At 44.7% G+C, this 13,055-nt stretch overlaps 1 protein-coding gene across 3 annotated transcripts in view; it reads left to right on the forward strand.

The window, feature by feature from the left end:
• Positions 1 to 13,055, forward strand: part of LOC142390484 (IQ motif and SEC7 domain-containing protein 1-like) — a 205,557-nt gene that overhangs the window by 47,271 nt on the left and 145,231 nt on the right. The window contains exon 2 of one of the 3 annotated variants that reach the window (XM_075475944.1): positions 2,976 to 3,215. The exons of 1 other annotated variant lie outside the window; for it this stretch is intronic. In XM_075475944.1, the coding sequence (XP_075332059.1) occupies positions 2,976 to 3,215 (240 nt within the window). The remainder of the gene's footprint in view (positions 1 to 2,975; positions 3,216 to 13,055) is intronic. One more of the 3 variants, XM_075475945.1, reaches the window with a different exon arrangement.

Below are 13,055 nucleotides of genomic sequence, written 5' to 3' on the forward strand. Positions count from 1 at the left end.
ATAGAAAAAAATATATAGAGAATAATGGGGGAAGAACATTGTCCATCCAGATCAAAATAAAAAAATAAAATAAAAAGTGTCCTTATTTTTCCCCTCACGACTCCCACAGTCAGATATTATTTCAGTCCAGAGTTTTCAAAAGATTGGCAGAATGCAATAGCTCGCCATACTCACTTTCTGTCGGAGAGTGATCGAATATCTCTCACCAAGGCCCGCGAAATGGTGTCTTTATCTTGGTTGTGTCGAGTAGACCAGCCCAGCTGATGCAGCTCTCTGTCCATCAATTCTGCTTCAGACAGTGTCGCGTTGATCCCCAAGTGTTTCAGTTGGTCCGCGGCCTCCCATGCTGAGTTGAACGTCTTCTCTCCCTCCTCCAGATAGACACGTAACGTCGCTGGATATCCAGATCTGAACTTAATGCTGCGTTCTTTTAACTGCCGTTTGATCACCGCATACTCCACACGCCGTCTTTGAACTGTCGCCGAGTAATCGTTGTCCATCCTGATCTGAGAGCCCTCGTACTCCACGTTCTTCATATTCCAACATTTGAACAGGATACGCTGCTTAGTTTGGAAGTGAAGGAACTTCACTATGATCGATCTCGGGGCTTTTGACTTAGACTTTGAGACGAGGGATCTGTGAGCACGCTCTATGCCCAAGTCTTCCTCTGCAGGCAAACCGAGAGCAGTCTTCAGTAATTTCTCTGTGAACTCGCACATATTCGCGCTGCCCTCCGTCTCCTCTTTCACACCATATATCCGCAAATTCGACCTCCTTGCGCGGTTTTCGATATCTTCACAGTGTGCTTCTAGATGGTGTTGTTTGCGCAACGTGTATGCTAAGAGCTTTTCGGATCGAATGCCTCGGTCTTCCAAGTCACTCACTCTTTGCTCTGCCTCGTCCATTCTCTGTCCACATGCCTTTAGTTGTTCCCTTACGTCCCCAATCGTTTCTCCAAATTTGTCCAATCTTTCCGAAATGTCCCTTCTCATGTGTTTCATTTCAGCTAGCACTTCAGCCAGTAAATCACCAGAGTCACCTGTTGCTTTAGCTTGGGTGCTAACTTTTGAGTTCGCTGAAGCTTTGTTTGAAGTCTCTGTCTTGCGTCCCGTTCCACTCATATTGATCACGCCCTTGGTATTACATATATATAAGACGAAATTGGTAAAATATCAGTCAAATTAGTTCATTATTATAAGTTTAGGGGTCCATGGGGTTGGCAGCCTGATCACGGTGCAGCCATCAGCCAGGGGGCGGAAACGGAAGCCTCTTTTCTATTCTAAGTGGTAGCCACAGGACAGGTCTTTGCATCACGATGATTTGATCTGTTGCATGCAACAGGTTTCCGTGCAGAAGCTGACGGGGTTGGTAGGACGTCACATTGAGCAGTTTGTGTATATAAGCCTGGATTTAGCACTGAGCGCCCGTCACAATGTCGTAGTGTGCTGCCAGGCGGCGTGGTGCACATCGTGCCTGCAGCTATACGGAGTGACAGCGAGAGTGCAGCAGACCAGCAAACTGTCACATCACAACAAGCAGGATGAGATGTGCAGAGGAAGGTTTCAGCTCAGTGAAGCGTGCCACGCTGGTGTCTTCCTGCAAACGCCACCGAGATGGAAGCAATCCTAACTTTCGGTGTCTTTTGAGGTTAATTGAACAGATGTTGGCTGTTAAACCTGCATTCAAAAAAGACAAGAGTCTTAACAACAAAATGTGACCGAAATCTGTAGACTTCTCTGTTTTTTTTTTTTTTAGTATCTAGAGTTGAAAACTGATGACTTTTGGTTACATTGGTTCCAACCTTGAATTTTGCATGGGTTTGACCTGGTGGGACATGTAGCCGGTGTAATGCTGTGTCTGTACAAGTCAGCAGAGATTTATTTTGCTGATGACTTCTTAACTCCGATTGGCAGCTATTAAGGTGCACTACTCTGCAATAAACATGTTATTTGTTCTATTTATGGCTGTGGGATTTCATAGTTTAAATGCTGTGGCTAGTGAATATAGTGCATCATTGTACAGAACTGTGAAAAGTCTTAATTTTCCGTTTTTTTGTTCACATAAAGCCTTGGTAATCACACAGCCACCTCATTCTCATCGTGTCCACATGATGTTTCACAGAATAGAATAAAAGTCACTTAAATAAAGCATCAACACATTTTAATCAGCTTCTAGCCCTTAGCTGGTCGTCCTATACTGGTTACTGATTATCGGGTTATTGTACTGAATCATCCTTTAGCTGCAGGCCAGTTGACTGTAACTTAGTCCTTGTATCTGAGCAGCGTTGGTGAGGAATTAGCTAAATCAGTCGATCGACAAATCAGCGACTAAGGTTAACAAACATGACACAAGTGGTGCTGCGCTGGAAAAAAAACAGTAAACTATCTGTATCTGTGCATCATCTTCCCCCTCCTGACTCACTGTACACTATACATGTACTGCTGTGATGCTAACCGCTAGTGCTAATGGCCTATGGACTGTGTGCTAACCTTGAGCTGATATTCTCCCTGCTAAGCTAACACCTGTGACTGTATGTTAAAGCTGGATGTTGGTGATATGACTTGTTAAGAGTTTGTACTAACTGCCGCTGCCATTGATATTGTGCGCTAATGTAATGCTAACATGGTAAGATGTAGTATGCTAAGTATAAGCTAAGACTGTTTGTTGTTTTTGTGTCGCTAACGCTGTGTGGCTGTTATTTATTGTGTGCTACGCTAATGCCGATAGAGTTAAGTGTGCTTTTTGCTTTAACAATATTAGCTGTACTTGTTTGCTATGCTATAAATGCTATGCTAATGCAAATGCTGCTGTGAATACTTTGTGCTAAGCTGTTGCTAACTGTGCTAATGGCGTTTGTTTATGTGTGCCTGTCTGTTGTCGTTGTTGTTGTTGTTGTCTACCTTTCTCTGTTTCTCTCTTGACTTTATTTTTCTCTCTTTTTTCTCCCTTTCCATCTCTCTATCTCTTTCTGTCAGGTCTTATTCCTCCTCCTCCACCTGTTCTACCACCACCACCCCTTGTCGTACCTCCAACAACCCTACTAGCATCACCACTCCTTCCTCCACCTTCTCCTCCTCCTCCTCCTCCTCTCTCTACTCCTCCAGCCTACCTCCTAACAGCCACGCCACCTACCATCAGTACTGCTGTCCCGCGCGCCTCCGCCTGCCCAAGCCTCCCTGCGCTCTGCCCCCCGCCAAGCACCACGAGCAGGCAAGGTAAGGGCCAGAGTCCCCCCCCTCCCCCCGTTCCTCCACACCCCACCTCACCCACCTTTTTAAGATCTGCCTCCACCCACCCAGCTGCCTCTGGCAGCCCCCCCCCCCCAACCACATCCACCGGCAGGAGGGGCAGTGAGCCGAGGTGCATTTAGAATGGATTTTATGTGTTTCTGCTCATAAAAGCCTTAATGTGTCCAAAGGTCTGATATTATCGATCGTAAAACAATGATTTTTTTCAACAAAACTTCCAATTATTCCCCAGTCACATTCGTAATGTGTATTTGCTGCACGTTAAGTGATTCTAAGCTAAATTTATCAGGCTTTGGAAACAGGTTTTTAGATCCAACGCTTTGTTACTTATAAGAATAAGCAGCTGTTAGGCTGATAATGAGATTAACCTCCCGGTTTAGGAGGAAAAGAGTTACATGTATGATTTTTTTGGTATGGTTCTTTAAAGAAGTGATGCCTGATGGGTACCATCTGGGTTTAGATGGAACCCATCAGAGCCATTTAACACTAATGGCGTGTTTCCACTATGCAGTCCGGTACGGGTCGGTTCAGAACGGTTGTTTCCACGACCACCAAAGCCTACCGGTCCCATGGAACCCGTTACCATGGAACCCGTTACCATGTCTGTAACCTTCTGTAATGCTTCTTCAGCAATAAGCTGAAGAAGCTCGGAGGTGGTTCCAAATTATGGATGCTATTTGTTATTTGCTGTTATTTGCTATTTACGCTTCGGCACGCACTCCGCCCACCCCTGAGGGTCCCCTTTGTACAGTGGGAACGCAAGCTGACCCCAAAGAGACCCGACCCGTACCGTTCTGCATAGTGGGAACGACACTTTAGTGGCAGCACCGACCGTTTGGTTTAGGAGGAAAAAAGTAACATGTATGATGTGTTTCACAGATCTTTTTTTGTATGATTCTTTAAAGAAGTGATGCCTGAGTGGGTTCAGGTGTTACCCATCAGAGCCATTTAACACTCAGATTACAGGATGAAGAAGTTTATATCAGGGAAACTAAGCTAATCCGTTTATGACTTTAAATCTTGGAGTTTTACTTACTTAAATATTCTGAAATGTAAAATGTTGTGTCTAAATTAAGTTAAAACCCTGAAAATATTACCCAGAATCCACATGATTGGAAGCGTGATCTGCCTCCAGCTGCAGGATGTCTGAAACATCTGTAGCTCGTGCATTAAGATTCAGTTTGGGTTGAAGTCGGTCGAATTCGCCCTAAATGCATTTCTGCTTCGAGTCTCACCTGCTCCCTCCCCCACCTTAACCCCACCCCCCCCACACACACACAGTGTAATAACCTGTTATAATAAACTGACTCACCCACAAACACACAGAACAGCACTGAAGGTGAAGCAGCCTCTCCGACCGCTCCATCCCTGCCATCCTCCTCCTCCCTAAAACACCATCAGCACTCTCTCTATCTCCTCAGCCACCTCCATCCTCACCCACCTCCCTCATCCCCCCTCATCCTCCACGCTGCTCTGAAACAAGCCGTCAGGAAGCCGAGCACCAAACAGCATCACAGAGAGAAAGCCGTTGCTTTACTCTCTAATCTGGGTCTGATTTTACCGCATTTCCTCGTTTCTGAAGGTATAGACAACAAAAAGGGTTTAAAACATTCAGCTATGAAGCTTCTGTTTCCAAAGCACAACGACTGAAAGCCACGTTAACACAGCAGAACGTAAAAACTAGGGCTGGGTGAGTTAATTCGTTAAAATAAATAATAACTCGCTAATTATTGTTATTATTATTATATACAATATACCATTATATACAATAATAATAATAGTATATTATTATAGTATAATATTATATAGTAATATATAGTATATTATTATATACAAGTTTCTTTAATGTTTCTTTAATAAGTTTAATTGAGTCAAAGATGGGTTTGGAGCCAGCACCTGGTGGTGATCGGTGGTATTGCACTTTAAGGCACCCTTGTATCGCTTCATGTCCGAAAGGATATGCTATGCTATGCTATGCTATGCTATGCTACGCTCCTCTGAGCCCGACACAGATAACGCTCACTGAAACATGTGCAAACAGAAAACTGTCCATGGAAACACGTTTAACCTGAAGAAAAGCCTGGAAAAACACAACGTTTTTAAAAGCTGACGTCAGGCCGACTGAAACCTAATTATTTTTACAGAAGGAAATGTTTCAGTGTGTGAAACACTAAAACACTTCAGGATTAGGTGAGATGAGAGATGCATCTGGACATTCAGCTGAAAGTTATTTTGTTACAATTGGCAGCTATGAATCTGAGCGAGTGGCCATGACTTGTGGAGTCCCCCAGGGGTCAATTCTTGGACCTCTTCTGTTTAACTTGTATATGCTCCCTTTGGGTCAGATATTGCAGAACTTTAACATCAATTATCACAGTTATGCAGACGATACCCAACTTTATGTGTCTCTGTCACCATGGCAACTGCAGCCCAGCAGACGTACTTTGTCAGTGTCTGGCATATTTATTTCTCCAGAACAGAAGGAAATGTTTCAGTATGTAAAAGACTGCATGTGAATTGCAGTTTTCAAGCATGGTGGAAGTACTGTGACCACAACAATAACCAGTGGACACCAAACAATGCAGGTCTGACTAAATGTCATTAGCCCTTACATTAAGCACACAAAGCTGGGTGTAACACACTTTAAAGTCACGATACTAAACTTTTAAACGGTCTTTAAAGATAAAAGGCAGGAAAAAGGCTCCTAACTCAAGCGATGAACCAGTGTTGTCCAACTTAGCAAAGAAGCCATTTTAAACTGGATCTTTAGGCACTTTGTTCCCAGCAGCCTGTCACAGAGACACATCATTTGTTCCCATTTCTTTAGTTGCATCTGTGAAAAACAGCTTCATAGTTTCAACTTTTTTGTACATTTACATTTAAAACTGCTTTCAGTTACCAAAAGAGTCAAATTAATATAAGAAATTCAGTTTAAAAAAAATCCTAATCCCAAAAAAGCCAGATATAGGGACTTGTTTTAATACAATACATCTTGAATATCTTGTTAAGTGAAAAAGTCTTGAAAACATCTTTTTTTGAGTCACATTTCACATGAAACAAGCTTTTTTTTTCATTTGAAGAGGTTTTTAAGCTAATTTCAAGATCACTTTTAACTCAAAAGTCCTAAATATCACATTTTATTTCAAGAAATCTTGACAAGCTGATTTTCACTAGTTCCATTGGCAGATTTTTTTGCTGATTTCAAGCAAAAAAATCTTTTATTTGTTGTTTTTTTTACCTATTTTTGGAGGGGCATTTTTTCCAGTGAACAAACTCTGGTTCTGCCTCAAATTCTGGGTTTAGATTCATGTTGGAACATGTTTAATAAATGTGTGCTGACTCTTTAGCTTGATTAAAAACATCAGGCAAGGCTATTTTATTTATAGAGCTCAATTCGTACACAAGGCAATTCAAAGTGCTTCACAGCTACATAAAATCACAAGAAGGCAATAAAATCATAAATAATAATAATAATAATAATAATAATAATAATAATAATAATAATAATAATAGATTAAATAGATTAAATAAATAAAATAAAAAATAAAATAAATAAAAAATAATAAAATAAAATTATCAGTAAAAACAAATAAATAAATAATAAATAAATAAATAAATTAAATAGATAAATGAAAACATCAGTAGGATGGAGCTCATGTCTGAAACTGCAGCCTGTTAATAAATTTAGAGTAAAACTAGGACTCTGAGGGCTTATAACTCTCTTTCTGAATCATAGTGTCAACATGTTTCCGTCAGACCAGCTGAAACATTTTCCACTTTTGTCTCAGTACAGGATTTAGATTACGTCAAAAAGTTAATTTGTTTGAAAAAAAAACAAAAAACCCATCATGCTCCTGTCTGGATTAAAAACACTGACCAGTGCAGGAAGTATTAAAATCATCTCGGGCTTATCAGGCTTTAGTGGCTGAAACGTCCTCTGAGGGTTTATTGTGGAGCAATTTCCTCCGTTTATTCCCCAAAACTAGGAGCTTTATCACACTTCTGTCATATGTCCCTGATGATTTTCACCATTTGAGTTTTTATTCTTCTACTTTTTATTATTCTGCTCTTGGTGCAGCAGCATCCACTGAATGTCTCACATTCAGGTTTATCTGTGGACGGACTCGAGTTTTCATTTGTATGGAAATACAGGCGCCATGCGGCGTTTTAAAGAGTGCGTCTGTGCGTGTGCAGACTGTGAGAGGATGGCGCGTCATCACCGGAGGAGGCAGCTCATTGGCTCGCACGCCGCCATGACGCGCTGAGGCGGTGGGACCGCGTTCGGCTCACGTTCCCCTGCTGTCTGCAGCGGCTGCACCTTAAAGGCACAGTTTGCCTCTTTTGACATGAAGCTGTATGACATCCCATATCAGCAACATCATTTATGAACATCTTCTTACCCCCTGCTGCGTCCTGTGAGCAGAGTTCCAGCCTCGTTTTGGCGTTGATGAAGGTAGTCCGGCTAGTTGGCTGGGGTTTAAAAAATAAAGCGTTTTGCTTCTCAGAACAATATGCGTTCAACAGAGTAATACATTTGCATCACAAAATGGTTCTCCAGGAAAAAGTCAGACCTCACAATCTCTTGGCCCTAGTTTCTCTCCCTTCGTATCACTGCCTGCTGTGCAGACCGAGCAGCAAACACCGTAACAGGCGCGGCTGTCGGCAGGCGGCAGCAGGCAGTGATACGAAGGGAGAGAAAATAGGGCCAAGCTGTTTTTTGTTAAAGGGGCCAAGCCTGTCCAGAGGGCTGCAGCGTAAACTGGACAGGCTTTTTATATCCTGCATAATTGATCATTTATGGTCACAGTTATTAAAGTGAAATCATGTGAAAACAGCTGCAGACATAATCATAACCACGGCAAGACACTCAACCTAAAACGAGAGCCAGAACAGGAGCAGCATCTTAATAAATCAAATGATAAATCAAATCAAATCTAATTTATTTGGAGCACATTTCATGTACAAAACAATTCAAAGTGCTTTACACTTTCCAATCGAATTCCCTCCATGTTGGACCATTAGTTAGATTATGTCCCTCTTTAAATGTTTCCTCCCACTCTTCTTCTGAGTGAAGCTGCTTTTTAACAGTTTATTTAGCTCTTATTGACACATTTTAAACCTTCTCCAGGGCTTAAAGTCAGAGTTGATGAGCTCGTGCAGTCGGTCCTGGACGCTGATGGATTCGAATCAGAGGTTAAAACAACAGAAGGTTAATTCCACCCATTTAAAACTGTCATTTCGCTCTTCTTCTCTGCTCCACGTCCCCTCTGAGCGGCTCACTTTCAATCTGTCGCTCAGTTTTCAGCTCAGATTATTTAAACCAGACGAGGAAACATGAAACTGCTGAATGGGATCAGCGGGACGGATTACAGCCATGTTTAAAAATCAGTGATTATCGCACTAATTTGCACTTTTCAGCTTTACATTTGCATTAATGTGTTTTATCTGAGAACGGCTCGGCTTGCCCATCATCCCTCCCTCCCTCCTTCCATCCATCATTCCCTCCCTCCCTCCCTCCTTCCATCCTTCCCTCCCTCCCTCCCTCCCTCCCTGTTCTCTCTGCTTAAAGGAGAAACTTCCGGACTCAGATGTGAGTCGGTTCACCTCTGGCTCTGTTAAAACTCCATCATTTCACAGACTGATTGAGCCCGGAGGGAAAGCTGCTTCACCGTCAGGAAAGTTAAACTCAGAAGGCCGCCCCCTTCAGTCAGAGACGTGAGAACACTGACATCTGGTGGCTGCTCTCAGTACTGCAGCCAGATACACTCTGCCCCGCTCTCCTCTGATTATATTCTTCTTCTTCTATCTTTTTCATCCTTTTCTCTTTGGTATCTTCTTCTTCTTCTTCTACCCTTTTTCATCCTTTTCTCTTTGGTATCTTCTTCTTCTTCTTCTATCTTTTTCATCTTTTTCATCCTTTTCTCTTTGGTATCTTCTTCTTCTTCTTCTACCCTTTTTCATCCTTTTCTCTTTGGTTTCTTCTTCTTCTATCTTTTTCATCCTTTTCTCTTTGGTATCTTCTTCTTCTATCTTTTTCATCCTTTTCTCTTTGGTATCTTCTTCTTCTTCTTCTTCTATCTTTTTCATCCTTTTCTCTTTGGTATCTTCTTCTTCTTCTTCTATCTTTTTCATCCTTTTCTCTTTGGTATCTTCTTCTTCTATCTTTTTCATCCTTTTCTCTTTGGTATCTACTTCTTCTTCTATCTTTTTTCATCCTTTTCTCTTTGGTATCTTCTTCTTCTTCTATCTTTTTCATCCTTTTCTCTTTGGTATCTACTTCTTCTTCTATCTTTTTCATCCTTTTCTCTTTGGTATCTACTTCTTCCCTTTTCTCCATCCTTGTCCCTCTTGTCTGTCGGTTTGTCTCACAGAGAGGAGGAAGATGACGACATCGCCCATCAGTTCTGTTGCCCCGCCTCTGAGTGCAGTAGCCCCTCCTCTAGGTAACCGGGGGCGGCCGCCCGACCCTTCCCCGCCCCGCCCAGCTCTCCCCAGGTAGATGGAGGGGTGAACACGAACCCCCCCCCGCCCTCCCTTCGCCTTGGCTGTCTCCGTCTCTCCTCCTTTTGTGACCTTTGGTCGCGGAGCAACAAAAACTATGATCCGTGAACTCTGGGATTCCTCGCTCTGTTTTTTCCACTCTTGAGTCTCGTTTGGCGAGGAAACCCGAAGCGGGCAGACTTTAAAAGAAAAGAATGAAGCCGGCTTTGCAACTCTGCTGCTGATCCAACGTTTTCTTTTAAATCCGGTGAACAGAAACAAAAGGACACCGTGACTTGGACGGGAAAAGTTGTCTCTGAAGCAACAGGACGGACCGCCGCCGCGGTCCGACCCACCCGGAGACGCTCAGGCCTCAGGCCGGAGCTTAAGAAACTCACCGGACGGTCCACCTGGGCACAAACTCAGACCTGGGCTGTGTTCCAAACCGCATACTACTCCTACTAACTTTCTGAGTTAGTATGCGAGTTTGAGTAAGCCAGAAGTTCCCAGATGCATACTAGATTCTCCTAAATGTTGGGTATGCATCATGAGGTTACTACTCATACTCAAACTACCCAAGATGCAACGTAACGTGACGTCGCCGATCGTCATTTCCTGTCAAAGCGGCAGTTTCAAGCTAGCTACAACGAGGGTAGGTTCACTTCCTGTTTTCAAAACAAAAGCACCAATTGTATGGTAATGGCTTTCCCTATGATAAAAGGCAACAGGTATTTTATTTTGTGAAAATAACCGGAAGTGCATTAGCTCACTGCGGCTAGCTTTATTAGCGCCGAATTCGTGGGAACAAAATTGTAAACAGCCGGTATTTTGTCAGGTTTTCAACACGTTGGGGATCTAAACGACTACTTTCTCGCCTGAAAATGTTTCAAATGTTGCTAAAGTTTACAGAGTTTAGAGCTTAAGGGAAATCAGCTTCAGGCCGGCTGATTTCGGCTCGGGCAGGAGCCAAATGCATTGTGGGTAAACGCTCTGCATACTGTCTGATCGATGAGTATGGAAGTATGCAGTTTGGAACACAGCCCCGGTCTCTTCCCTTGTCTCCTATCTTGGGTCTGAACGGGGACTGGAACAGTTCCTCCTCCCTGTCCGAGCATGAAGCCATGACCCCGCTGACCCCGCTGACCCCGCCGTGACCCCGCAGCCCGAGGCGGGCAGAGTTGGGCAAAGACTGGACGCTCAGCAGGCCGTCGGCTGCAGCTCAGCAGAAGCTCATGAACTCTGTCTGCGGGGCTCCGGTCGCTCCTACAGATTTCACCACATCACTCCCAACTCTGGGCTAAGGACTGAAGACTCCTGAAGTCTTGGACTATCTTTGGACTCGATGAGGGTTTGTTGGTGGGTCCGTGAACAGTCAGCCACTCTGCCAGAGGTCAGAGGTCAACACACCCCGGTGGGCTGGAGGACAGCGGCCTCAGTGACGTTTCTCCTGCTCTGTCGTCGCAGCGCCTTCACACCAGCCGGGTTCTCCTCAGAACTGCGTCTCTTTTTAACTTTCACCCACATGTAACAGCAGCTCCAACGTTTGCCACATGAGGGTTGGTGGCGCTCTGAGGGAACAGAACCGTCAGATACGAGCAGCAGGCGTGCACATCATGGAAACTAGCCTGGCGCTAGGTGGACGTGGCCGGGGTCGGACGCCTGCTGGTTCTGTTCTGCCTGAGGCTCAGTACGTATCGCATCCGTATGCAAAGCTGCTCAGAGCCACCCAGAAGTGCTTCCCCCCGTTTACAGTTGTAGGGAGAACCTGGTGGCTGGTGTGAACGTGCACACACACACACACACACACACACACAGATAATAATCTGGAGCGTGTTCACGTGCACAGCAGCTGAGTCAGAGAATCCTCTCTGAGGCGATATTATCACGGCACAGTAAGGGAAGCATCAGGTTCAGGTCACATGACGTGTCCACGGCTTCATGCAGACCAAGCTCAGAGAGTCCAGCTGTTAGCTGTCAGCTGTCAGCTGTCAGCTGTCAGCTGTTAGCTGTCAGCTGTCAGCTGTTAGCTGTTAGCTCAGCACTGTTAGCTGTTAGTTCAAAGCTGTTAGCTCAGCACTGTTAGCTGTTAGTTCAAAGCTGTTAGCTCAGCACTGTTAGCTGTTAGCTGTTAGCTGTCAGCTGTCAGCTGTTAGCTGTTAGCTCAGCACTGTTAGCTGTTAGTTCAAAGCTGTTAGCTCAGCACTGTTAGCTGTTAGCTCAGCACTGTTAGCTGTTAGCTGTCAGCTGTTAGCTGTTAGCTCAGCACTGTTAGCTGTTAGCTGTTAGCACCAGCTGCCGCTGGGTCTCTGATGGCGTATTTGGGCCTGAGGTTTGGTGTCGACTTCAGCAGCTGGTGGCAAAGAGAAAAAGGCCGATTCAGGCAACAATCTGTAACCACCAAACCTGTTCTGTTGGTTCTGCTGGTTCTGTTGGCACCCCTTAGGCCCAACCAGTGGTGCTGTGTTATCATCATGGCTGATGTCTGGTCTAAGGAACCCGGCCAGGATCCCACTCCGAACGGTTCTGGCCAACGTCTGCAGAGCTTCCCACATTCTGCTTCCTGCTCCCTGAGCCGGCTCACCTCACACCGGCCCCGTTTCCATTTGGTTACCAAGCGTTGGTCCAAAGCATCTTCCAGGCCAGGAAGACTTTGGGTACAATATGCCCAAAGGGAACAAACTATTTAACATGCGCGTTTGTTCGGTCGAGGCCTACGAGCCCACCGCTCAGTCGGGAAGCATCATCAGTTGATGAGCATCATCAAAGGCCGCCAACGCCACATCAAGCCAATCTTCTTCTGCTGTTTTCTCCCTTTAACGTTCAATTAAAGCTTCAGAAAGGTGAAGCTCGGTCTGCGTGTGCTCTGGTTTCTGTGCTAACATCGCCTTCGCCGCTGCGGTGCACGTGAACGCGCTCAGCAAGGTGCACGTGAACGCGCTCAGCGCCCCTCAGAGCGAGGACGCTGCTGGAGGCGGAGCTAAAGGAGCCACAGCGGAGCCCTTTGTGTGTTCTCACCTCTCAGATCTGCTTTCTTTCTTTTCTCTGTGTGTTTAACTCTGTAGCTTTGACTCCCTCCTGCTCTCCTCTTTTCCTCTCCTGCCTCCCAAAGTAAATAAAAACCATCCCTCTGATTCAGTGCCAAGTAAATCAACTTAAAGACGACAAAAAAAGATCTGTTTCTTTGCCAAGTATGATGGTGGGAGGTTTGATCCTCCGGTCGTGGTGCCAAGTTAAAGACGGACCCCCCGAGTCAGCGTTTAGGAGCCAATGATGCCGGACACTGACCAGCAGAAACTCAAATTTCTCTTTACTGTTCTCAACATATTC

This window comes from Odontesthes bonariensis, chromosome 10 (genome assembly GCF_027942865.1).
Source record: "Odontesthes bonariensis isolate fOdoBon6 chromosome 10, fOdoBon6.hap1, whole genome shotgun sequence".
Taxonomy (NCBI): Eukaryota; Metazoa; Chordata; class Actinopteri; order Atheriniformes; family Atherinopsidae; genus Odontesthes; species Odontesthes bonariensis.